The sequence below is a fragment of the Grampus griseus genome (genome assembly GCF_964374135.1).
Source record: "Grampus griseus genome assembly, chromosome: 8".
NCBI classification, from domain to species: domain Eukaryota; kingdom Metazoa; phylum Chordata; class Mammalia; order Artiodactyla; family Delphinidae; genus Grampus; species Grampus griseus.
Genome location: NC_139002.1, coordinates 12,068,488 through 12,096,462, shown reverse-complemented (window position 1 = coordinate 12,096,462; position 27,975 = coordinate 12,068,488). Strand labels below are relative to the sequence as shown.

General features: G+C 42.3%; 1 protein-coding gene across 1 annotated transcript in view; it reads left to right on the top strand.

Moving 5' to 3' along the window:
- Positions 1 to 27,975, top strand: part of SORL1 (sortilin related receptor 1) — a 161,043-nt gene that overhangs the window by 58,616 nt on the left and 74,452 nt on the right. The window contains exons 12-16 of the mRNA XM_082659998.1: positions 10,715 to 10,803; positions 20,431 to 20,609; positions 22,095 to 22,281; positions 25,949 to 26,077; positions 26,915 to 27,000. Coding sequence (XP_082516124.1) covers positions 10,715 to 10,803; positions 20,431 to 20,609; positions 22,095 to 22,281; positions 25,949 to 26,077; positions 26,915 to 27,000 — 670 coding nt within the window. The remainder of the gene's footprint in view (positions 1 to 10,714; positions 10,804 to 20,430; positions 20,610 to 22,094; positions 22,282 to 25,948; positions 26,078 to 26,914; positions 27,001 to 27,975) is intronic.

Below are 27,975 nucleotides of genomic sequence, written 5' to 3'. Positions count from 1 at the left end.
TCCAAAGTGGATGTACTGTTTCATGTTTCCACCAGCAGTGTGTGAGTTCTGATTGCTTCCGGTGCATGCCAACACTTGATATGGTCAATCTTTTAAATTTTAGACATTTTAATAACTGCATATGATATTTCATTGTGGTTTTAATTGGCATTTCTTTGATGACTAATGATGTTGAGCTTCTGTTTTTTTTTCCTTTTTTTTTGATGTTGAGTTTCTTTTCATGTGTTCATTGGTCATTTAAAACTCTTTTGTGAAGTGTCCGTTCAGATCTTTTATATATTTTAAAGAGCTGTGTTTGTCTTCTTATTGAGCTGTAAGAGGTCTTTTTTTTAATATATTCTGAATTTAAGTCTTTTATGTGTGTTATAAGTGTTTTCTCCTAGTCTGTGGCTTGCTTTTTTGTTTCCTTAAAGGTGTCTTTTGAAGAGCAAATGTTTTTAATTTTGGTAAAGTCTAATTTATCAGTTCTTTTCTTCTATGTTTTATGTGCTTTGTTGTTCTGAGAAATGTTTGTCCTTCCCAAGTTAGCAGAGATTGTCCTCTATGTATTCTTTTACAGGTTTTATAGTTTTAGGCTTTAGGTTTAGGTTTATGATCTATTTTGAGTTAATTTGTATATCTGGTGTGAGGGAAGGGTTGATACTCATTTTTTCCTTACAAACATGCTATTGGTCAAGCACCACTTGTTGAAAAGACTTCTCTTTTCCGCATCAAATTGCCTTGGTACCTGTTTGAAAATCAATTGGCCGTATGTGTGGGTCTCTTTCAAGACTTTCTGTTCTGCTCCATTGATCTATATGCCTGTCTCTTCACCAAAACCAAATTGTCTTGATTACTGAAGACTTAGAGTAAGGGTTGAGATCAAGTACAGTAAGTCTTCCAATTTTGTTCTTTATAAAATTACATTGACTTTTTCTCGTTCCTTTGTCTAACCACATAACATTTAAAAAAAATTTTTTTAAATTAAGTTTTATTGGAGTATAGTTGCTTTACAATGTTGTGTTAGTTTCTACTGTATAGCAAAGTGAATCAGCTGTATGTATACATATATCCCCTCTGTTTTGGATTTCCGTCCCATTTAGGTCACCACAGAGCATTGAGTAGAGTTCCCTGAGCTATACAGTAGGTTCTCATTAGTTATGTATTTTATATATAGTATCAACAGTGTATGTATGTCAATCCCAATCCCCCAATTCATCCCACCCTCCTTCCCCCTTGGCATTCATACGTTTGTTCTCTACGTCTGTGTCTCTATTTCTGCTTTGCAAGTAAGATCATTTATACCATTTTTCTAGATTCCACATATATGCATTAATATATGATATTTGTTTTTCTCTTTCTGACCTACTTCACTCTATGACAGTCTCTAGGTCCATCCACGTCTCTACAGATGACCCAATTTCATTCCTTATTATGGCTGAGTAATAATTCCATTGTATATATGTACCACATTTTCTTTATCCATTCCTCTGTCGATGGACATTTAGGTTGCTTCCATGTCCTGGCTGTTGTAAACAGTGCTACAATGAACATTGGGGTGCATGTGTCTTTTAAAAAATTTTTTTATTGGAGTATAGTTGCTTTGCAATATTGTGTTAGTTTCCACTGTACAGCAAACTGAATCAGCTATACATATACATATATCCCCTCTTTTTTGGATTTCCTTCCCATTTTGGTCACCACAGAGCACTGAGTAGAGTTCCCTGTGCTATACAGTAGGTTCTTATTAGTTGTCTATTTTATACATAGTATCAATAGTGTATATATGTCAATCCCAGTCTCCTAATTCACCCACCCCCCCTTCCCCCTTGGTATGCATGTTTGTTCTCTATGTCTATGTCTTTATTTCTGCTTTGTAAGTAAGATCATCTGTACTGATTTTTTCACATTCCACATATATGCATTAATATATGATATTTGTTTTTCTTTTTCTGACTTAACTTCACTCTGTATGACAGTCTTTGGGTCCATCCACGTCTCTACAAATGACCCAGTTTCGTTCCTTTTAATGGCTGAGTAATATTCTATCATATATGTGTACCACATCCTCTTTATCCATTCCTCTGTTGATGGATATCTAGGTTGCTTCCATGTCCCGGCTATTGTAAATAGTGCTGCAGTGAACATTGGGGTGCATGTGTCTTTTTGAATTATGGTTTTCTCTGGGTATATGTCCAGTAGTGGGATTGCTGTGTCATATGGTAGTTCTATTTTTAGTTTTTTAAGGAACCTCCCTACTGTTCTCCATAGTGGCTGTACCAATTTACATTCCCACCAACAATGCATGAGGGTTCCCTTTTCTCCACACCCTCTCCAGCATTTATGGTCTGTAGATTTTTTTTATGATGGCCATTCTGACCACTGTGAGGTGATACCTCACTGTCGTTTTGATTTGCATTTCTTTAATAATTAGTGATGTTGAGCATCTTTTCAAGTGCCTCTTGGCCATCTATCTGTCTTCTTTGGAGAAATGTCTATTTAGGTCTTCCACCCATTTTTTGATTGGGTTGTTTGTTTTTTTTTTATATTGAGCTGCATGAGCTGTTTGTATTATTTTGGAGATTAATCCCTTGTCAGTTACTTCGTTTGCAAATATTTCCTCCCGTTCTGAGGGTTGTCTTTTCATCTTGTTTATGGTTTCCTTTGCTGTGCAAAAGCTTATAAGTTTAATTAGGTCCCATTTGTTTATTTTTGTTTTTATTCTCATTACTCTAGGAGGTGGGTCAAAAAAGATCTTGCTGCGATTTATGTCAGAGTGTTCTGCCTGTGTTTTCCTCTAAGAGTTTTATAGTGTCTGGCCTTACATTCAGCTCTTTAATCCATTTTGAGTTTATTTTTGTGTATGGTGATAGGGAGTGTTCTAATTTCATTCTTTCACATGTAGCTGTCCAGTTTTCCCAGCACCACTTACTGAAGAGACTGTCTTTTCTCCATTGTATATTCTTGCCTCCTTTGTTATAGATTAGGTGACCATAGGTGCTGGCTGCGTGGGTTTATCTCTGAGCTTTCTATCCTGTTCCATTGGTCTAAATGTTTGTTTTTGTGCCAGTACCATATTGTCTTGATTACTGTAGCTTTGTAGTATAATCTGAAGTCAGGGCGCCTGATTCCTCGAGCTCCATTTTTCTTTCTCAAGATTGCTTTGGCTATTCGAGGTCTTTTGTGTTTCCATACAAATTGTGAAATTTTCTGTTCTAGTTCTGTGAAGAAAGCCATTGGTAATTTGATAGGGATTGCATTGAATCTGTAGATTACTTTGGGTAGTATAGTCATTTTCACAGTATTGATTCTTCCAATCCAAGAACATGTTATATCTCTCCATCTTTTTGTGTTGTCTTTGATTTCTTTCATCAGTATCTTATAGTTTTCTTCGTACAGGTCCTTTACCTCCTTAGGTAGGTTAATTCCTAGGTATTTTTTTCTTTTTGTTGCCACATAACACTTTAGAATCAGCTTGTCAATTTCTATAAATCCTGTTGGGATTTTTACTGGGATCACATTGAATTTATAGATCATTTTGGGGAAAATTGACATCATAACACTACTGGGTCTTCTAATCCATGAATGTGGTGTGTTACGCCATTAAAAAAAAATTCTCTTAGCAATATTTTATAGTTTTCAATGTGGAGGTCTTGTATACTTTCTTTTTGTTAGCTTTATTCCTAGATATTTTTTATTTTTTGGTATTACTGTAAATGGGACTTTCTTTAAAGTTCATTTTTCAGTTTTTGCTATAGTATATAAGAAGACAGTTGATTTTTATATATTAACCTTATATTCTGCAACCTTGCTAAAATAATTCATTAGTGTTAGTAGTTGTTCTGTAGATTCAGTATAAGCAGTTGTATCATCTGCAAATAGGGACAGTTTTATTTCTTCCTTTCTGATCTTTACTTGTTTTATTTCTCTTTTTCTCTCTTCCTTCTCTTCCCTTCCCTAATATGTAATAATATGGTAATATGTAATATGGTGTATTATGTTAAAGGAAAAACTCTTTTCCCTTACTCTCAGAATACTTCTGATACCCAATGTATGGAAGTTTTCCCATCACAGCAAGCAGTACTCCAACTCTTCAGACACCCACTGGATGTCCTACAATTCAGTCAGGACACATGCTAGCTGGAGTTGGCACAGACCCAGAGTCTAAGGGCTCAGTCTCACAAGACTGCCCCACCTGACCCCACTTCAGACGCCAGTTGCAAGTCTCAGGTTGTCACCTGTACTTCTGACTGACCAGCTATAAACTGGGGGTTCCCACGACTCACTCTTTGGGTTCAGTAATTTGCTAGAATGGCTGACAGAACTCAGGGAAGTATTTATTTACATTTACCCGTTTATTATAAAGGATATTTCAAAGGATACAGATGAACAGCCAGATGAAGAGGTACATAGGTCAGGGTCCAGAAGGGTCCCAACCATGGAGCTTCTGTCCCCACAGAGTTGGGGTGTGCTGTTCTTCCAGCATGTGGATGTGTTCACCAACTTGGAAGCTCTCTGAATCCTGCAGTTTAGGGATTTTTTTTTTTTTTTACTAATCATTTGACTTTATGTATTTATTTTTTAAATTGAAGTATAGTTGATTTACAATGTGTTAGTTTCTGGTGTACAGCAAAGTGATTCAGTTCTATATATATATATTTTTTTCATATTCTTTTCCATTATGATTCATTGCAGGATATTGAATATAGTTCCCTGTGCTATACAGTAGGTCCTTGTTATTTATCTGTTTTAATGGAGGCTTCATCACATAGGCGTGATTAACTATTAACTCACTCTCTAGCCCCTCTGTCCTCCTGGGAGGATGGAGGTGGGGCTGAAAATTTCAAGCTTCTAATCATGCTTAGTCTTTCTGTTGACCAGCCCCCGTACTGTCCAGGAGCCCACCGTGAGTCTCCTCATTAGGACAAGAGACTCTCCTATCACCCAGGAAATTACAAGGGCTGTAGGAGCTCTGTGTAAGACACCCTCCTGTCACCCCCATCAGTCAGAAAATTACAAGGGTTTTAGGAGCTCTGTGTCAGGAACTGGGGTCCAAGACCAAATATTAAAACAAAAGGTGCTCCTATTTCTCTTCATCACTTAGGAAATTACAAAGATTTTAGGACCTCTCCCCAGGAGCCCAGAACAAAGACTAAAGTTTATATATCTTCTTATATCACAGTATCACAAATGTAATATGTAATATGGTGTAGTACCTTTATTGGTTCTTGAATATTAAACTATCCTGGAATTACTGGAATAATTCTTGAACCCTGCTTAATTACAATATATTATCCTTTTAATGTAAGGCTAGTATTTTTTTAAATTAATTAATTAATTTATTTTTGGCTGTGTCGGGTCTTTGTTGCCACACGCAGGTTTTCTCTTTGCGGCAAGCGGGGCTACTGTTCGTTGTGGTGCGCGGGCTTCTCATTGTGGTGGCTTTTCTTGTTGCGGAACACAGGCTCTAGGTGCGCGAGCTTCAGTAGTTGTGGCTCACAAGCTCAGTAGTTGTGGCTCGTGGGCTCTAGAGTGCAGGCTCAATAGTTGTGGCGCACGGGCTCAGTTGCTCTGCGGCATGTGGGATCTTCCCGGACCAGGGCTCGAACCCGTGTCCCCTGCATTGGCAGGCAGATTCTTAACCACTGTGCCACCAGGGAAGCCCCTGTAAGGTTAGTTTTGATTTGCTAGTAGTTTTTAAAAGGTTTTTGTGTTACTTATGAGAGATATTGCTTGGTAATTTTTTTTTTGGTAATGTCTTTGTCAGGTTTTGGTGTTAGGATAAAACAAACTGAGCAGCAATTCTTCCTCTTTTATGTTCTGATAAAGTTTGTGTAAGAGTGGTGGGGTTTTTTTCTTGAATCATATACCAGTGAAGCTATCTGGACCTGAAGTTTTCTTCTTGGGAATGTTTTTGTTTAGAAATTGTTTCTCAGGCAGATAGAGAACTATTCAGATTTTCTGCTACTTATGTCCATTTTGGTGAGTTGTGTATTTTCAGACATTTGTCCTTTCATCTAAATTTATTGAATTTGTTGGCTTAAAATTAGTCAAGGTATTTTCTAATGTTTTAAAATGTCTGTAGGATTTGTGGTAATAACCTGTTTTCATTCCTGTTATTGGTGATTTGTATTTTTTTCCTCTATTTTTCTTGATTAGTTTAGTTAGTGGTTTGTCAATATTATTGCTCTTTTCAAAGAACCTGCTTTTGGCTTAAATTTTCTCTGTTGTCTGTTTTCTATTTTGTTGATTTCTCCTCTGTAGTATTACCTTTCCCTTATCCTTGTATACTGTGGATTTACTTTGCTTTTCTATTTGTAGCTTGTTAAGGTATATCTTTAGGTTGTTGATTTTTAGGTCTTTTCTTATGTAGGCATTTGCAGCCCTAATTTTCCCTGTAAATACTACTTTAGCTGTATGCCACAAATTTAGATGTGCTGTTTTTGTTGTCATTCAGTTCAGAATATATATATATATATTTTTTTTGCGGTACGCGGGCCTCTCACTGTTGTGGCCTCTCCCATTGTGGAGCACAGGCTCCGGATGCGCAGGCTCAGCAGCCAGGGCTCACGGGCCCAGCCGCTCCGCGGCATGTGGGATCTTCCCGGACCAGGGCACGGACCCGTGTCCCCTGCATCGGCAGGCGGACTCTCAACCACTGCGCCACCAGGGAAGCCCTCAGAATATTTTTTAATGTCTCCCTTTAAAGTTGAGATGTAATTCACATGCAATAAAATGTACCCCTTTAAAGTGTATGGTTCAGTAGTTTTAGGTATACTCACAAGTGATGTGATGTGCAGCCATCGCCACTATCTAATTCCAGAACATTTTTATCACTTCATAATGTCCCTTTTGCTTTTTGTCTTTGTCTGATAAGTTATTTAGAAAAGGGTTGTTTAGTTTTCAGATATTTGATGTTTTCATAGATATCTTAATTTCCTTGTAGTCAGATAATACACTTCATATGATTTCAAGTCCTTTAAACTTAATGGGACTTGTTTTGTGATCCAACATGTGGTTTGTCTTGGTGAATATGTCATGTGCGTTAGCAAGGAATGTATATTCTGCAGTTGTTGGATGCAGTATTCAACAGATGTTATTTATATGAAGGCGGTTGATACTTGTTCAGACCTTCTACATACTTCGGGGCTAGTTCTATAAATTGCTATATATTGCAGTTTGGGCGGGGGCTAGTTCCATAAATTGCTATATATTGCGGTTCTGTAAATTGTTGGTGGTAAAATCTCCAGCTATGATTGTGGAATTGTCTTTTTTTCCTTTAAATCCTATCAATATTGCTTCATGTATTTTTACGCTCTGTTATTATGTACATACACATTTATAATTATTTCTGATTCATTGTCCCTTTTATCATTATGGAGTATTCCTCTTTATCTATGGTAATACCTTTTGTCTTGAAGTCTTTCTTATCTGATACTGAAAGTCACTTTAACCATCTTATGTTTACTATTTGGATAATATCTTTTACTATCCGTTTACTTTCTACCCATCTGTGTCTTTACATTGAAGTGTTTCTTATAGGCAGCATATAGTGAGGGTCTTTTTAATTTCTTCTGATAAGCTCTGCTTTTTAACTAAATGCTTAGGCCATTAACATTTAATATAATTATTGATATGGTTGGATTTAGGTTTAATATTTTATGTATTTGTTTATTTAAATTTCATTTTTTTAAATTATTCTGTTCCTCCTTTATGGCCTCCTTTTGTATTATTTAGGTATTTTTAGTATTCTGTTTTTACTTAAATATTATCTTTTTGATTATATTTCTTTGTAGTATTATTATTTTTTTAGTGGTTGCTCTAAGGATTACAGCGTATATATTTAATCTTTCATAGTCTTTTTTGAATTAATACTGCATTTAACATAATATTACACTTAACATCAAATTTAGAAACCTTGCAACCAAATAAATCCCTTTTCTCTTCTCCCAACTTTTTTGTTTTCATTTTTTATCACATTGACACATATTGAAAAACTCAGCAATGTCTTTGTTTTTGCTTTAATCATCGTATGGATTTTAAAGAACTTAAGAGGAAAAGCAGTCTTTTATATTCACCCAGATATCTACCATTTCCCTTGCTCTTCCTTCCTTCCTGAAGATCCGTTTCCCTCTGTAAATTTCACAGCAGCCTGACGACATGCCTTTAGCATTTGTTGTGGAGCAGATCTACTAGCTGTGTGTTCTCTTGGTTTTCCTTTTCTTGATTTTCCTTCATTTGAGAATCTCGGTAATTCACTTTCATTCCTGGGGGATGTGTTTGTTTGATGTTGTGTGCTGGATTGATAGTAATTTTCTTTCCGTAGAGGCATACCTCATTTTACTGTGCTTTGTAGATATTGTAGTTTTTACAAATGAAAGGTTTGCGGCACCCCTCCATCGAGCACGTCCATCGGTGCCATTTTCCCAGCAGCGTTTGCTTGCTTTGTGTCTGTGTCACATTTTAGTGATTCTTGCAATATTTCAAACTTTTTCATTATTGTTATTATATTTGTTATGGTGATATATGTTCAGTGATCTTTGATGTTACTACTGTGACTTGCTGCAGGCTCAGATGATGCTTAGCTTTTTTTTTAATAGCAGTAAAGCACTTTTAATTAAGGTGTGTACATTGTTTTATGTAGGCATAATGCTGTTGCACACTTAATAGACTACAGGATGGTGCAAACATAACTTTCATAAGCACTGAGAAATCAAAAACTTCATATGATTCACTTCATTTTGGTATTTGCTTTATTGTGGTGGTCTGAACCACAGTATCTCCAAGGTGTGTCTATACTTTAAAGATGTGCTCTCTGCCGATGGGAAATCTATAATCATTTGTTACCATTTTCTTGTATGTATTGTGTCATTTTCCTTAAGATGCTTCGATATTTTTTTCCTTATCTTTGGTTTTCGGTAGTTTTGTTTTGATGTCTCTAGGTGTGGTTTTCTTTGTGATGATCGTGTGATTCATCGATCTCTTGAATCTATAAATTTATCTTTTTCACCAAATTTGGGAAATTTTCAGCCATTATTTTTTCAAATATTTTTTCTGCTTCAGTCCCTTTCTCTTGTTCATCTTGGCCTCCAATTATACATAGACCTTTTGTTATTGTCCCACAGTTTCTTGGGGCTTTTTTCCTTTAAGTCTTTTATTCTGTGTGTTCTTTAGGATAGATCATTTAAAAATATATATTTATTTATTTTTGGCTGTGTCGGGTCTTAGTTGTGGCACGTGAAATCTTTTGTTGAGATGTGAGGGCTCTTCATGGTGATGCGCAAGCTTCTCTCTAGTTGTGGCGTGCAGGCTCCAGAGCGCGTGGGCTCTGTAGTTGCAGCACACAGGCTCTCTAGTTGTGGCATGTGGGATCTTAGTTCCCCAGCCAGGGATTGAACCCGTGTCCCCTTCATTGGAAGGCGGATTCTTAACTACTGGACCACCAGGGAAGTCCCAGCATAGATCATTTCTACTGTTCTGTATTTATCTTTAAATTCACTAATTCCTTTGTCATTTCTATTCTGTCACTGAGCGCATCAGTGAATTTCCTATTTCAGATATTTTATTTTCCTGTTCTAGAATTCATTCCTTTAAAAAAACTAGTTTCCACTTCTCTGGGAAGAATTCTTTTCTTTTGCTCATTTCCTTTACCTCATGGAACACAGTTATAAGAACTGTTTTAAAGTCTTTGGTAATTTCAACGTTTGGATCATCTTGGAACTAGCACCCATTTATTGTCGTTTCTCTGGAGACTTGGAGACTTTTTACCGATCTGTTTGTATGTTGAGTGATTTTGGATTGCATCCCAGACATGAAATGAAATCCTCTGGAGGATGTTGCTGCTTTCGTTTCAGCATGTAATGAACCTGTTCAGATTCGGACTGTAACTTCTGCCTTGCATTCTTTGGAGATCTCAGTTCAGATGGCTAAGTCTTTTCTGTGCTAGTTTGGGTCTGTTCCCCACACATACAGTTTAGGGGTTAGGCTGAAACATATGTGAGTCCATCCACAGAATTAGAGGGTTTACTTCCTCATGCTCTCCCCTCTGGGATTCCAGCTACATTCTCTCCGTCATGCAGGGGCTTCTTTTCCTGACTCCTTAGGCAGAAAGTTTCCATTGAAGGTTTAGCTGCCTGGCTGGGACTAACATATTCTAGGCTGGGGCATTCCCTCAGGGCACAGGTGTACCAGGAAGCCCCAATTGTTTGGGTAGTTTCTTCAGGTTTTAAATCCCCTTCATAAGCTGCCTTATTTTGTTTACTTTTCAGCATCCTCGGGTAGCTGTCTTTTTGTATTGAATATTTTGTCCAAATTTTTTAGTTGTAATTAACAAGAAGGATGGGCTGTAGTGGGCTTATACTGTCACAGTCAAAAACCAGAACTCTAGTTGGTTAATTTTTAATAGCTGCTTGGTGAGGGTCAGAGATGTGGGTTTGACTCCTGCCTCTGTAGTTTACAGTCTGCCACTTTAATAGGAACTCCAGTTTCTTCATTTGGCAAAAAAATACTGGAATGTGAGAACTTGCTCTGCCCAGCCCTAGGGCTGTGTGGTTCAGATGAGAGAATGGCTGTGAAGTGCTCTGGAAATGGAAAAGTTGTATTCAGGTGGTTGATATCCCTGCTGTGTGTGTGCATGTGTGTGCCTGAGTGTGTGTGCACGTGTGTGTGTGGTGTGTACCATTTATGCCCGGCCATCTCCATGGCAGTGACGTCAGCACTGGCTCTCTCTCTTCAGGCTCTTCCTGGACCTCACTACTACACATGGGGAGACCATGGCGGGATCATCATGGCCATCGCCCAAGGCATGGAAACCAATGAGCTGAAGTAAGTGTCTCTGGTGAAGCTTTTTAACATCACACTGTTCTCCCAGAAATTTAACTCTGTGATTATAAGTGGATTTATCTCTGTAGCACTAGGTTATTGACAGCACAATTTGTGCCTTGGGAAATTACTTAAATTTTTCTTGTTTATTAACTGGGAATGATAATCTGCCCTTCCTATCTCAGAGAGGAACAAATGAAATAATTTTACTGATTTGAAAAAGCACAGCTCTATATAAATAAAATTAATAATGACTAAAAAATTAACTAGAGGCTCTTCAACTTGTCTTTCTTTGCTTTGTGTGTGACACACAGAGTTACTCATAGAATGAGTCATAATAATAATAAATAATAATGATACATGAGTAGTAATTTCAGAATACATATTACTTGATAGCCAAGTGACTTTTACTGTGATACCTTTGGTTTTGGGGTTCTTGCAAATAGACCTGGAAAGGACATTTGGGGTTAATGGCTTCATCTTCTAGATGAGAAAACTGAGGTTCAGAAACGTAAAGTAACTTACCCAAGATCCTCCCCTTTGTTAATAACAGACAAGACGAGCACTCAGGTCTTTAAATTACGTTCTGTGCTCTTTGCAGTATGTTCCTCTGAAAAGCAAAAATGTCAAGAGTTAGTAACCTCTGCTTTCTTGAGTCTGATTTTATCAGAACCAATTCTTTCATTACTTTAGTCTGAGTTAGGACAGAAATTAATTTTGTTAACATTCGGTCGGGACAGACTATCTCTCATTTCTCCTTGTTTTTGGGCTGAACCCATGAGACAGATTGCTAAAGGAGCGGGAGAGAGCTCCTATAATCATCTTGTTTAACGCAAGGGAGAAAGCTTTCTTTCCTCGGCTCCTTTTAGAAACAGGGTCAGCAGCAAGAGAGAGAGGTGGGTGGTTTGAAAAAAGAACTCTTAGCTCGTTTCCCCTGTGGTTAATTGGACATGTGCTGAGTGACCTGGCCTCCAAGAAGCAGAGAGAAGCAAAGTCCCGGTGTTCTGCGCTCCACCTGGCTGGTCTCTGGTCTGTGCAGCTCTGGTCAGCAGCTGCTTTAGAGCCAGGAGTCAGAAGAAGTCCTGTTTGTACGCAACACACTGTGTCCCCATTCAGATTGACGTTTGCTCAAATGAGGACAGTCACGGTACATGCTTCCCACATTCGTGTCATTTATTTATCCATTAATTTATTAATTCCCATCTCACACATTTCGCGAGCACTGATGGTGCCTGGTGATGTGTATCTAAAGAGACATAGGATGTTTTCCTTCACTCGCAAGGATTCCATCCTCTAGTGGTGAGATAACACAAGTACACAACGCGATGTTCGGGCCGCTCCTTGAGAAGTACGGCAGGGGACGTAGTTTGGCTCCCTAGGAATACATTTCATTCTGTGTGTGGCAGTCAAACTGCAGAGACAGTTCCTGATTTTCCCTGTTTCAACTCTCCTCCAGATTACATTTGCATTCCAAGCTGGCTTCTCTGGAGTAGTTAATGTGATTCTGGTCCTCTTACACCATCTGTCGGTGCATATGTGCTCGGGGAACGCAGCGTCATTGCTAGCTAGCTGCAGGAAAACATGATCAGGAAAATAGACCCGCTGCCAGAAAATCACAGTGCCCTCGGCACATGTTGAGCCATGGTTTTGGGGGGGTAGACTTTAAGGATATGGACCCTCTAGCATCCCTCTCTTTGCACAGGTCACGTGGAGGTGTCTGTAGGTATGGTTCAAATAAAACATTTGCAAATATGAGAATATGTTCAGGCCTCCTATTGACAGGTGCGTGTGTCCCAGATATCAGGCTGAGCTTGGCCAAAATCTGTGTAGTGTAGCCACCTGGCATTTGTATGTTGCTCACAGAGTTGTTTTGTTTTTTTCTTGCTTCTCCTGCTGCTCTGCTTTTGACCTGTGTGCTATCAGCTTCATCAGAAGAGAAGCAGGAAATAAATATTGTAATTAGTTCAGATCCTTAAACCCCATGAGTGAAGGCTGCTTCTGACTCACCTGGATTTCTATTGCTGGTCTAGGACTTCAGACACGTCTTAAGTCTGGTCTCCCCAGCCATGGCCATGGCCCCCTCCTTTGAGTCTCATAGTGTTTATTGGCGGCTGTCTCGTTGATTTGGCATTCATCGCATGCTGCCTCCTTTCGTTAGTTACCTTTTCATTATATGCCTGGTTTCCTCAACTCATTAACAAGGTCTTTGTAGACAAGGATTTCTATTTTATGCAGGCTAGCAGGCACTTAGTAAATATTTGATTGTTCAAATAAATAGGTCATGCACACTTAGTCTTCCAAGATTGCTTATTTTTTTCCTGGTTTATAAAACTGGAAAGGGTGGGGTAGCGTGGCAATCGCAGTCCCCGGGGGTGGGAGTACTTCCGTTATTCTCTGTTGTAAATGACAGTCCCTGGAGCTCAAATGTGAGTAGGGGTCTCTGGATGTATGCAGTCTGGTGAGAACGTGACTGTCAAGAGTTCAGGTCCACGCTGGATGGAAATGGAACATATTTCTGTTAAGCATCATTTCAGGTCAATTACACAAACATTTGTTGAATATCTACAAGGAGCCAGATGTTGTTCTAGGAACCGAGGATGCGGAGGTGAATGAGGCATCCTTTGGGAGCTGTCCAGCCCCATTGTGGCTCTGAGATGTTTCTGAGCCAGCTGGAGGGAGAGGCCGGGAGAAGAGCTTCCGACCCAAAGCTTATCCAGCCTTAGGGAGGAAGCCGTAACAACAGTAACCCTAGTGAGAGGTTTAGTGGGGACAGAGGGTGGAACATTGCTTAACGTAAGAGTTAAGTTTGGGGATGTTTTTTTTTTTTGGTTGATCTTTTTTTTAAAAATTAATTTATTTATTTAGGCTGCATTGGGTCTTCGTTGCTGCGTGCAGGCTTTCTCTAGTTGTGGCGAGCAGGGGCTATTCTTTGTTGTAGATTGCAGAGCACGGGCTCTACGTGCACGGGCTTCAATAGTTGTGGCTCACGGGCTTAGTTGCTCTGCAGCATGTGGGATCTTCCCGGACCAAGGCTCGAACCCCTGTCCCCTGCATTGGCAGGTGGATTCTCAACCACTGCGCCACCAGGGAAGTCCCTGGTTGTTCTTTTAAATAATTTATGTCTTTCTCTCCCTGTTTAGCATAGTTAACTAAGAGTTGATGATTACTTGTTTCAGCTTCTGCCTTGATTCTCCACTGAGGCTGTTTTCTTTGTTGTTGTTAATTGAAATTGAGAGTAAGAAGTGGAACGCTTTGTTTTGCTCCTGTTTTCTACATGTCTGAAATGAATAAACAAGAACCTCTTCTGGGAGTCACTTACCCCTTCGTTCAGCATGCTGTCACCGTGAACCTGCTCAGGGGTTGCAGGTCGTTCTTGTGTAGAATCCGTGTTTTTCAGAGAAGGGGCTGTTGTGTTTTTGCACTCTGACCAAAAATGGACCCAAACCCAAGCTTGTCGGCTTGATAGTGAGGGATGAGATCAGTTTCCATTTCTTCCTAGTGGTTTGCCTGTCAGCATAATGATATTGGTAGTTACTAATAATACCTTGGACTTTCCCCAAAGCATCTTTCCTCATAGGAGATTTCAGATTTCATAGGGCTTCCCTCTGGGGAGTCCTGAAAAGCCACTGCAAAGACTACACCCAGCAGAGCAGCTGTCTTTTCTGGACCTGAGTTCTGGAAGCAGCTCCACAGTTCTGGAACGTGGGAGACGGCGGTTAACCTGTCCTTGTGGTTGCGGAACCTCCTCTCCTAGTAACTTACCTGGATGGTTGCAGAGAGAGCCAGCCCCGCCCCCACTTCATTCTCACCCCCATGTGGTGTCTTTGGCACTGTGAGTTATAGAGGAACAGGTATTCTTATCAACCTTTAACTGTTGAGAAACTGAGAGATGGGGTTAGAAAAAAAAAGAAAATACAGTGCAGTTCATTTAATTTCCTTTAACAAAAAAGCATTAATTAATGCCCCTCTGTGTGCCAGGGGCAGAAAAGTGAGTAAGAGGTCTTATTCCTGATGAACGGCAGCCCTAGTAGAAAAATCAGGTCATTTAAATATAGTAGGTATGTTACTGAACCAAACTTGGGTCCACTTGCCCATCTACTGACACTGGGTTGTGGTGAAGGAAAGTGCAGCATTTATTCTAAGGCATCATCAAGGAGTCCGGGACAGCTAGTGCTCAAAAAGCCCGAACTCCCTGATGGGTTTTATTTAGCAAAGCATTTTTTTTTTTTTTTTTTTTTTTTTTTTGCGGGCCTCTCACTGTTGTGGCCTCTCCCATTGCGGAGCACAGACTCCGGACGCGCAGGCTCAGCGGCCATGGCTCACGGGCCCAGCCGCTCCGCGGCATGTGGGATCTTCCCGGACCGGGGCACGAACCCATGTCCCCTGCATCGGCAGGCGGACTCTCAACCACTGCACCACCAGGGAAGCCCAGCAAAGCATTTTTAAAGGCCAGGTGAGGGAGGGGCGTCGCAAGGTATGTGATCAGCCCTGCACAGTTCTCTGATTGGCTGATGATGAGGTAACAGGATGGCGCCACGGGGGTTAACATGATCAGTCCTTAGGCTCCAGTAGGCTACGTGCTCATGGTCATCAAGTAGTTAACGTCTTCCATTTGGTGGTGGTTTTAGCATCTGTAAAACAACACAGGAAATGTGCATGGTATACTGTTATCTAGGTATGTCAGAGAGGAGCTATAGCAGAGAACCTAGGGGAGGGGTCTGTTCCATAGGGTCCTGCTCCGTTACAGGTATAAGATAGAGGTGAGCACAGGGTGCAGGGCGGCCACAGGAGGGCCAGTAATGCTATCTGGGAGACAGGAGAAGGCTTCTGGGAGGAGAGGAAACTTGAGCTGAGACTTCAAGGGTAAAAAGCAATGTTGGGTTGCCACCCCAATGTTGGGTTGCCACCCCAGGTTTAGAAAGAGCTTGAGCAGAGACCAGCATGAATCAGAGTGCAAGGTGCAGCTCGTTAGTATTGACAGAATGTACATCTCGGGGTGTGTGAGGAATGAGGCTTGCAGTAGCTCTGGTCAGGGGCCAGGTCCCCCGAGGACCTTACACGCCGCACCAGAGACATCAGACTTTGCTTTTGAAATGATAGAGTCCCTCTGAGGGTTTAAAAATAGGGGAATGACGTGGCTAGTGTAGAAAGATGGCTCTGGCAAGTTGAGGAGCATGAATCTAAAAGGACCAAGACTGGAGGTGAGAGATGCTGCTTAGGTGGGGACCAAGCATTTTGAGGACTATGTGTTCAGGACCTGCTTTTTGACTAGACGGTGTCAGGGGTGACAGGGCAAGATGATCATATCCCTCATAGAAAAGCAGAGGAAAAGGTATTGGCCTGAAGGGCCATAGGATGACTGCAGATGTGGACAAGGTGAACTGAAGTGGCTGTGGTATGTCCACGGGGAGATCCCCAGCAGGGATCTGGACATATTACATCCTCTGGTTCTGTCTTCCACTGCCCGTTGCAGGAATTTTCTCTCTGTCATCTGTGATGGATGGTCACCCAAGTCTTTGCTTGAATAACTCTAGTGATGGGGACTTTGCCAAATCAAAAGGAGCTTCCATGTCACTTTGGACAATTTGTTGTTCATCTGTTCGTGCACTAAGTATTTATTCATCCGTTCCTTTATGAATGAAAGTTCTCAGGTCAGAGAGAGCCCAAATTCTCCTCCCTCCCGTTGCTATGCAGCGGGCTCAGCTTCCGGGAGATACATCCAACAGATACTTTCTCTTCTGCCTGAAAGCCTTTCAGATGCACGAGGACCTCTCCCTGTCCTCTTCAGAGCATCTCCTCTTCCATGGCAAACAGCCCCCGTTCCTTCCCTCCTGTGCTGTAGGATCCTGAATCTACACCCTCTAGCTTCTTCTCCTTTGGGCCCTCCTCACAATGTCAGAGGTTTAAGATGTGGAGCCCAGATCTGTCCCCAGCAGCCTGAAACATGCGTCACATTGGCGTTGATACCAGCATGATCCTAGACACTCAATTTCTTTTAATAAAAACCCTAAGACAATTTTTCTTTGCCCTATATCATTACCCTATTCTGAAATCAAGAGTTACCCTGAGAAAAGGAAACGGGATTCATTTATTGTGACTTGTGTGTGAAACAATTTGAGCTCCCAGCTCCAACTTCCTTCGTGTCTAAGTGCTCTCCAATCAACTGTTTCATACTCCATTCTTGAAACAACTTTTTCTTCTTAAGGGAAATAAAACTACTTTTTCTCATCTAGTCTTGAGATCTTTATCTGTTCTCGTGGTTCTTTTAGAGATTATTAAAAGGAGCTCTGCAATTATACCTTTAAATCTTTCAGTTCCCTAGAGTGTGCTTTATTTTGCATTCACTTTCCTTTAACTTCCGTCTTTTTTTTCTGCTTTGTCCAGTTTGAAGATCATTCTCTTTAATAAAGACAAAACCAAAATAGAAATTGACTAACTACTGCTGCCTCTTTTTCTGTCTTTCCTATTTATACCATTAACCATCAGACGGATGAGCCTATTCCATTTCTAATTCTTTTTTTTAATAATAGTGTTTATTTATTTTTATTTGTTGACAGTTTGCTTTATTTATTTATTTATGGCTGTGTTGGGTCTTCGTTTCTGTGCGAAGACTTTCTCTAGTTGTGGCAAGCGGGGGCCACTCTTCATCGCGGTGCGCAGGCCTCTCACTATCACCGCCACTCTTACTGCGGAGCACAGGCTCCAGATGCAAAGGCTCAGTAATTGTGGCTCACGGGCCCAGTTGCTCCGCGGCATGTGGGATCTTCCCAGACCAGGGCTCGAACCCGTGTCTCCTGCATTGGCAGGCAGATTCTCAACCACTGCGCCACCAGGGAAGTCCTCCATTTCTAATTCTTTATAGGACTTGCTGGGTAACCAACCCACGTCTCACTGCTCACTAACCTCCCAATTATTTTGGTCATTTGAAGCATAATCCTTGACTTATTTTGAGTTTGCGTTGTTTGGCCACTGTTTCTACAGATTACTAGCTGTAAGAATGACAGCTAGGATTAATTAGCAGATTGCTACTGCTCTTTAAGTTTTTACCCTTGGTTAATATGACTTTTCTCATCTTGAATATGTTTTTTTTAAAAAGTCTGAGCTCATCAAGGACCTTTCTCTCCAGCCACACATTTGTGTTTTAAATTGAGTGTCTACCAGTGCTTCACTTATTTAGTGTATCTTTGGTTATATTATGTTACTACTGTATTATAGTCCCATCTTCTTGAGAGCTTTGGCCATGAGATTAGGTCTATACTTCTGTTTGAACGTTTTAAATTCTCCGTCCTAAGGGCTGGGGCCCTACGTCCTCTTTCACGACTATTAGGCGTATAAAGATGGCTTGGTTTGTTTTCTTGCAAGGTTCTTGTCACTTTCACTTCACCAGCACAAGTTCTCCTCTGGAGGTCAGAATTTGGTCCAGAACAGATGTTCCCTTAACTTTTGCAGTTGATAATATGACTACCATGTCTCCAAAATTTTGAAAAAAGCACTGTTTTTTAAATGCCCAGTTTATTCTTAGGTTCAGGGCTGTACTCGGCCATGCACCTGCTTTTTAGTCTCATTAATATGTTATGGTCAGAGTCTGCTGGGAACTTCTCAAGAAATGGGATGATTCATTTCCTGAGGTTATCTCGCGTTCGAGGAGCTGTTAAGTAGAATTACCTAGGCAATGTGCAAATAGGCAGACTTCCGGCCTTATCACACGGATGGCTCCCATCATGTCTGGTTAATAGGCTGACTCTGCTGGTTCAGTTTGCTTTAAAGATGGCACTAAGCCATTCGCTCATCACCCTGCTACAAGAAAGAGACTGAATGAGTTACCTTATCCCCGTACCTGCTTCAGAGATAGCTTAAACCAAAAGCGTATCAGCCAGAAGAGAATTTCTCCTCTTAGGAAGATCTGTGGAGGAGATTGCTTAGTCCCCATTGCCCTGTAGCCCCACCACTAGGTTTAACCCATAGCTCTTCTTGCAGAAGTACCAATTTTAGTAATCTCAAGACAAGAGGAAGTGTTTGGATTGAATGATGTTGTAAAAAGAACTACATCAAGTATTAAGATCCTGAGTAAGTAAAACTAATATCTCAAAAACATGGGAAAAGTGAAAGAAAAGTTTTGTATATAATTTGGATTTGAGAGACCCAGTGGCTCTGTGACCCTCATGAACCCCCTCTTAATTGAGTGGTTTCTCATGGTGAGCATCTCACCAGCTTACTGGGTGATGAAGCAAATACCAGGCACACTTTCCTCTCCTTCTCCTCTTCAATACAAAAGATAATTTGAAATCAGTACAGTTACTTCAGTGCTGCTTTTTTTTTTTTCCCTCAAGGGCTTGCTCTCGTTCTGATGTAATCTGTCTTGGAGACTTTTCTCAGGACACACTTTCCTCCAACTTTTTAATTTTTAAGACTATGGGAAAAGTTGGAAAAATTGTATAAAAATTACTCATGTGACCTTCCCCTACAGCTCCCTTAATCACCAATTGTTAACATTTTGTCCGTTTGCTCTGCTTTTGCCATCTATCCTGTCATCTTTCTATCCATCCATCCATCCAGCCATTCATCTGTGCAGCCACCCTTTTTTTTTGGGAATCATTTGAAAGAAAGTTGCAGCTCTTGGGCCTCTTTATAGCTAAATACTTAAACATATCTCCAGGAAGTCAGCATATTTTCCTGCACAATCAGAATGCCATTATCACACCCAAGAAAATGATCATGAACTCAGTATTACTTACAGACTATTATATTTTCTCAGTTGTCCTTTACTATTTGTAGCTGCTGGTTTTTTTTTCTAATCCAGGATTCAGTCCACGTTTACATATCGCATTTGGTTATTATACCTCTTTAGTCTCTTTCAATCTATAACAAGCCCTCTGCCTCTTGTTGGTTGGTTGGTTGGTTTTTCATGGCCTTGATGTTTTGAAGCATCCAGACTAGTTGTCATGTAGAAAGTTCCACATTCTGAATTTGTCCAGTCGCATGGAATAGTAGTGCCTAGATGATGTGGTATCCTCAGTGCTTTGTCCAGGAGGTACACGATGTCAGGTTGAACCACTGTGAGTGATGCTAAGTTTGTTGAGGGTTGAACCTCAGATTGTCCGCTGTAAATTACATTTCCCCCTTTGCAGTGAGTGTGAGTTGATATCTTTAGACCGTGTGAACACTCTGGTCCTCTTGTCTGACTCGGTTGTTACAGTGGGGGGGTTATAGTACAGTCACTTTTCTCATTCTGTCATTGTTTTCAACATTTATTAGGTAGCACTGTAGTATAATAAAAAAAAATTTCCTCCCCCCTTTCTCTTCCTGTTTGGTATCATTTAGAGACCCATGGCCTCTTTTCATTCAGTGTGTTATCTGTTACCATCATTTCTCTTTGTTAAGTTCATATTTTCCCAGACTGGCCAGTTGGAGCCCCATCAAGGTGGCTCCCATGTCCTTTCGGGTCATCGGCATCCGTCTGTGAGCACTTCCTCCCTTTCTGGCACAACCTTAAACTTGCCCGGCTTTAGCCCAGTATCAGCCACTTCTCCAAGGAGCCCTGGTTCCTCTTACAGATGAATGTTATCTGGAAACCAAGCTCTCGCCCCGGAGACTTTAACCGCAAGGATCCTTTTACTTGCATTTGGGCAGGTACAGCACCAACGAAGGGGAGACCTGGAAAACATTCATCTTCTCCGAGAAGCCGGTGTTTGTGTACGGGCTCCTCACGGAGCCCGGCGAGAAGAGCACTGTCTTCACCATCTTTGGCTCCAACAAAGAGAACATCCACAGCTGGCTGATCCTCCAGGTCAATGCCACGGCTGCCTTGGGTAAGCTGCTGCCTCCTCGGCCCTTTGCACAGAAATACCTATTGAAAGCATCAGCTTAGATACCGTGCCCTGGGAAGAGTTTGTGATCCATTGAAGAAGACGGGCACATATGCAGTAAGTGAATGAGAGATTCAGAGGCAGTTGCTCCGGCAGTTGTTCATAGGGCCACATGTTGTCTTTTGTATTCTCGTTTCCTCTGCGGTCACGGGCACAGGGGAGGTTTACGTATGTGTGTGCTGAACATGTGAATGAATGAATGCTTGGAAAACATACTTCCAAATTAGCAGTTCCAGTTTGGCAAATTCAGTGGGTAACTACTACTAGTGATGCAGGGTCCTCTCAGAGCTGCCTGGGGTCTCATCACCATCTGCTCGCCCAGACGCAGGACCTGTAAATAAGCGAGCAGGGAGAGTGAACTTCTTTATCGTACTTCTTCCTTCCTCACCCCCGTGTAACCCTGCCCTCGGCAACTTCTCTGCTTCGGCTGACATTATTCCAGCTGCCTGGAATGCCCCTTGGGTTCAGTTTCCACTCGTTGAAATCCTTCTCATGGATCAGGATCCAATGCACTTGACCGCTACTCCCAACCAAGAGATCTCTCCCCTCTTCTCTGTGTCCCTAGCGTACGTGTACTCATCACACCTTGATTTACAAATTTGTGTCTGTCCCTCTGGGTGTGTCCTCTCCCATCAACTAGATCATAGGTCTTTAGACGCAAGAACCTGCCCTGTGCATAGTCATATTCTACCCACTGGACGGCCTGATAACCTTATTGTCAGTAAGGGTTTAATAAATGCTTGCTGATTGGAATGGTGTTGAGTTGACAGTAGTTCATCAGTTTCAGGCAGCATTTAATCTCACCAAAGACACACATATGAAAAAGACGTCAACTACCAGTATAGACATTGGTGTACTTTGGAATTCCTGTAGAAACCACTCTACTTAAATTTCGAGTGGATGTGGGTAGATGGAATGACGGTCCAGGTTGTCTGACCAGTTCTCAGCCTCCTTTCATGAAGATCCCATACCTTCCGAGCAGTGACAGTGAATTCTCTTGCTCGTGGGCCATACTACCAGATGCGTCCACGCTGCCTCGGGAGGCAGGCAGGGGACAGTACTCCTGAGGGGTACCATCTCTCAGGGATTCAGCCTCTACCTGACTCCCTGGAGATGAACGCCTCTGGGCACCTGTTTCTAAGGAAACTGCAGAATCTGCGGAAATCTTTCCGAAGTGTAGACAGTGAGCACCAAAGAAGCTTGCTTCTTCCCATCTTTCTCAGATGCACGTCCGTGTTTCAGGGGACACCAAGGGGCTGCTGCCCGGCCTCAGAGCCGGCTGATTAGAGGGATGGGCTGGCTCCGGGGGCCTGCACACCCGCTGGGCAGTAACGGGAGGTACGGGAAGTGGGTGGCTGGGCTGTGGGGCGGGCAGGACAGGAAACCCTGCGTGTGTCTGCCTGTAATGCTGTATTTCCTCCTCCTTAGGGGTTCCCTGCACAGAGAACGACTACAAGCTGTGGTCCCCGTCTGATGAGCGGGGCAGCGAGTGTCTGCTAGGGCACAAGACGGTTTTCAAACGCAGGATCCCCCACGCCACGTGTTTTAACGGAGAAGACTTCGACCGGCCGGTGGTCCTGTCCAACTGCTCCTGTACCCGACAGGACTATGAATGGTGGGTTCTACATCCATGCCAGGGACTGAGTTCTATTCTGGTCACTCACCGGTGTGGGAAACAGACTAGGACATGGTCCCTTCCCCTGAAGAAAGGGAGGGAATCATAGGAAACAAATATTTATTAAGCATCTCTTATGAGCCCGGAACCGTGCTAGGCACTGTTTATGCAGGTTATTCCATTTAGTTGTTACAGCCGTGTGATGTGGTGGAGGTGTGACACCCAGGCAAGTTGCGGTGGTTTATGCAGGAATAGGTCACTCTGGGATTTGTTTCTACGAGGGCAGCCCAAGAAAGGAACATGCTGAAGGTTCGATGGTAGATAACTCCTTTTTTGTTAGGAGCCCTATTCCAGAGGGAATTTGTTTCTTTATCTGGAACGAGGGGGGGTTAGTGTTTTTTATATATATATATATATATATATATATATATATATATATATATATATATTTGTATATTCATGGGTCCTTGAGTAAAATATCCAAGACGCTGCTTGACATTGTGGAAGAAATGACGTGCACACAAATCATTGTAACAGGAGACGGGAAGATGCAGGTACCTTGGAGGAGGAACGGGTGCTTCTGCTGGGATTATTGATAGGAAAGAGGAGACTGGGATTTGCTGCTGGGGAATCAGGAAATCTCTGGAGGCAACACTGTTTGAGATGGGCTTTAAGGAGGAAGCATCAGGGTACGTGACTGGAGCGTTCTGGGAAGACGCAGCAGCAGCGTGAAGGTGTGGAAACAGGAAAGTGTAGTTGGTGGTTTAGTTTGGATGTCTTGTTGGATGTATGACTGGGGGTCAGTGAGCGGAGATGAGGCTGAAAAGAGAGAGACTACGGTGGGGTGGAGACTTGGGCGTGGACCATATTCTGTAAGCAGGAGGATGTCTTTGGAGGCTTTTGAGGAGAGTTGATGACCAGAACAGAGCTTAGCTTTAGGAAGATGATGCTAGCAGTAGAGACATAGGGTCTCAGAGCCCGTAGACGATCCCCCAAGTCTGTGATCCAGCATGAAATCATTCCAGGTTTGCAGGGCTCTCGGTAGAGCGCGGGTACTGATCGTAAGCACATAACTCATTTTTCAGTGGTTGCCGAAGCATAAAGAAACCAAAGGTTGCTTTGGGAAGCCACACTTATCTTGACTAAAGCCAGAAACCTTGGATGTGTTCTAGTCCAGAGGTGGGAACAGGGCCACAGAGTAAACGTTTTAGGCTTTGCAGGCCATGTGGTCTCCGTTGCAGCTACTCAGCTCTGCCTGTGTATTGAGATTGCCGCCTAGATGAATGGGCGTGGCCGTGACCCGATAAAGCTTTATTTACAAAACAGCCAACCAGATTCAGGCAGTTCCGGTCCTAGACCAGTGCTTCGGAAACTTGAAGGTGCATGTGAATCATCTTGGATCTCATTAAAATGCAAGTCCTGACTTGGTTGTCCTGGGGCCCTGCCGTCGCCCAGGCTCCAGGTGATCCCGAGGCTGCTTCTCTGCAGAGCTACCCTCAGAGCAGCAGGGCTTTAGACAGCCAAAGACGAGCATCCTCTCCGAAAGCCGTGTGGTCCTAAGATAACAACGTAGACGCTTTCATGGCAGAAGCACAGAGCTGTTCAATGTTCCCAGTGATGTCCGCTCAGTGCCCCTCTGCTGCCTTCTGCCCTCCCTTAGAGAACCCTAAATGGTAATGCCAGTCGGAGGGATTTTGCTGGTCTGAGGTATCCCTGCCGACTGGATTGAGACTTTGGGGACCCTGATCATGGAAAAGATTACGAGCCCTCTCTCCTCCCTCTTTTATCCCCATTAAATACTTGAAAATAAGACAAAATGAAGAATATGTGAGAAAATCTGACAAATCTTGATTTTTTTTTTTGATGAACACTATTACGCGTTTTCTCTAAAATCATCATTGTTTTTCTCTAAAATCCCCCCAAAACAGCAATAGCAACAACCAAAAGCAAAAGCCAGGTGCCTGGCCCCCATGGGTCCACCACACCCACTCAGCTAAAAGCCACTGGAGGCTGAGACCAGGAAACAGCCTGCCTCGCCCCTCTTGGGCTTTGGGCCAGATGGGATTGTGGGGTGATGACCATACAAACGGTGAAGGGTGTGTTTCAGGGCATCCTGTAATTCCCCTGTTTGCTGTAGCTTCTAGAAAGGAACAGCCTGACTGCATGGCTCTTGGAAAGGTTTGGTGGCACTGACCTGTGGCAGTGGGGAGGGCAGGGTCTGGACATGGACATGAAGAGAGGAAGTGAGAATCGGCGAGCTCCCAGTGTCTGTCCATTGGTCCTGCTCCTGAGGGACAGCTGTACTTACTTCCAACAGTCCTTTCGGGCCTCCCTGGGAAGCACAGTTACTAGCCTGTATGTTCCCTGATTTCAGGAGTAGTTTCTTTTACATCTTTATATTCCCCCAGGTTGCCAATAAGAGTGGTTTTCAAACTCTTGACTGCAACTCCTAGTAAGCAATGTATTTTATAGTGTGATCCTATACCTACACATATTTGTGTATGTAGACACGTACACACATCTATGTAAACAGGAGTTTTATGAGGTAAGATTCACTTTCAAGTGCGATGAATTTTGCAATTTTTTTGTGAGGGGGGGAGGAAGCAGGTCTGGACCCTCCAATATGCTTTCACAGCCCACTAGGTCATGACCCACAGTTTGAAAAAACTGCCCAAGCAGAGTACTTTGCCATTGGAGTAATTAATGCTCTGCTTAGTCCCCCAAAAGGTTTAAAGCAGCCATTCCGTAGAAATTTACCGGATTTAATGAATGGAACGTGTTTGGTACAGTAATAGAACTGCTCCCTTCTGAAAAATGCTCTACAGGGTGCTAAATGTGGACTGTCATGTAATATGTACACGAACCACTTTGCCCTGTACCTGTTAATACTTTTCCTGCAGTAGGTGTTATACTTGATAGAGTAAATGAAGGCCTTTGGGTAAAGCACATCGACATGGAAAGTCCCGTTGGATTATGAGTTTATGGTTTGGGCCAGACCTTGGCAAGTACAGCTGCCTCGTTTTAGAGCCGTCCACTCACGCAGACAAGGGCAGGGCCAAGACTAGACCTGGGACCCCTGCTTCCTACCCCAGGGCTCTGCCTGGCTAGCTGGCCAGTGTGGAAGAGATGTGGTCCCCAAACTGCAGAAGGTCTGGGTCCCGAAGTGCACGAGGAGGCCCCCACGGTGATTTTAGGGAGAAGGTGGACATGCTCTTAAATAACATTGAATCTTTAGTTTAGAAAAAAGACGGTTCCTTTAAATTTCTCTTTTAATCCTTCCAGTCACGTCAAGGAGAAAGTCTCACTGGGTGCTAGTAATTCTTCACATTTGCCAATTGCTTTTAACAAAGAGAGGGCAGGCCCAGAGTCTCTGGACAGGGAACTGGGTCCAGCTAAAAAAAAGTCAGTATTATTTTGTCTTTGGCATCATGATCTGTCTCGTTTCTGTCTATTTATGGCATATGATAATGGTTTTCCTATTATGGCTCTGTTATAAAGTTTCTTTTGAAAATGCATTAGTGTAAAATAGTGAGTATTCGTTAAAGGGACATGTTGAGTAACTTACAATACAGGTGGTGGGCAGTAGGGTGGACATCGCAAGGGAGGGTCCCAAAATACCTGAAGTGTGTCAACCAGCGGCCTTACCGAGCCCCAATTGCCTTTTCAGTGACTTTGGCTTCAAGATGAGTGAAGATTTGTTATTAGAGGTTTGTGTTCCGGATCCTGAGTTTTCTGGGAAGTCGCACTCCCCTCCCGTGCCTTGTCCTGTGGGTTCTGCTTACAGGAGAACCAGAGGGTACGTCTCACAGAGGTTGCCATGTCTGGGGCACGGCGGGTCTGCACTTGGTATGGAGAGCGCAGAGGACCACCTGGGTTCCTTTCATACTCTAAATGCCAGAATTCCAAGGTAGCAGGTTTCAGGTAGCTTGGGGAATATTTAAAACTGTGATGTTTGCAAACTCGTCTCCCCATCCTAGCGCCCCGTGGAAAAAAATGCAAGTCTGTAAGCGTCTCTGCAACTCCAGTTGTTTCTTAAGTCATAAACTTCAGCCAGTGCACGTCTTCAGAGCATTGTGTTGAAGAGATACAGTTGACGCTTGAACAATACACATTTGAAATGCATATAAGGTCCACTTACATGTGGAGTTTCTTCAGTAAATATAATACCTGTATTTTCATTGTACTTTTAAGTTAAGGTGGGGGAAAGTTTGTGTTCGATGAGAGATCACAGTACGTAGAATCAAAAGAACTAGGGTTCTAATCCTGATTCTACTCAGACTATTTGAGTTCCTGCCTTTGGGTGAGTCATTTATGAATTCCTTTGACTTTGAGGTGGAGGTAGCAGTACTACGTGGATTTTTACCTGTAGTGGTGGGGGGTTGGTCAGTGCCCCTAACCCTGGAGCTGTTCAAGGGTCAACGGTATATGTGAAACTCTCGCCTGGGACAGTGCTCCAAATTGTCTGTGCTGCCTCATTTATTTACAGGCAGAAGCAATTCAGAATGATTCAATTCCTTCTTCTTGCTGTATAGGAAGATGAATAGATAAGCTGTATTGTCCATGGATGGGTAAATGTTCCTTTATGACTATTCTTTGATGTTTCTGACCTCTTACTCTTGGGTGGGGGTGACAGCTATCGGAAGATTTCTGGGGACACCTGCAGTGGAGGAGATGTTGAAGTACGCCTGGAAGGAGAGCTGGTGCCGTGTCCTTTGGCAGGTGAGACGTGGTTTCTTCCCTTTGTCTTGTCGAGACATTGTTGAAGCATTCCCGTGATCTCACCTGGCTCTTCAAACTTCCTGGAGAGAAAGGATGGGTATCTCAGAGCTCCCGTTTCCTTCTAAGCATGGTATCCAAACAACATTTATTTATAACCTTATGTTTTTATAGGAATGGAAGACATTTTCAGAGGGAAATCCCTTTTGTTCATTGAAAAATATTTATTTGGCATCTGTTGTATTCTAGGCGTGGGGGGCCGAGGGCACCCTTAGGCCTTCTGTGTGTTCCGTGATCCGTTTGTTTGTCATAGAAAGAGACTCATGGCTTTCTGGGAAATAGCTAAGTGATCTATCTTAATTTTTATAACAATAATTATGACTAATATTTTAATGGAATTTTACACATTTTAATGTACTTTTCCATGCGTTATCAGTTTAGTCCTTAGAACTACCCAGTGAAGCAGATATTATTATTAGCTCCATTTTTTTTTTTTTTTTAATATGAGGAAGTGTGTTCAGAGGAGAGAGTTGAACAGTTTATTTGAGGTCACACGTCTGGTGAGTGACAGAGCTAGAATTCAGACTCTAAGCCTCATGCTCTTGCTTGGCCATCACTGAAGTGGCACGTGAGCGTCATTCCCATTCTTTGAGGTGATCACGTGCACGCTCATTGGGGGAAACTTTTGCAGCAAGTGCACATGCTGTAAAGGTATAATGTGTTCCAAACATTTCAAGTTGATTTGGTGGTGATAGCAGATGTGGAGGTATTTGTAATATAGACGTGAAATTATGATACCTTAACAAAGAGCTAATCTCTTAGCATCTTTCCTTTCTTTGCTCCGTTTCTAGTCTTTTTCATGTAGGGCTTCTCTTCCCTCTGAGCCCTCCCTCCTGCTCACGCCTCTCGGGGAAGGTGCGTGACTGGAGCTGGCTTCACTGGTGGTGGTGGCGTCTGATGGAACAGACATCAGCGCCA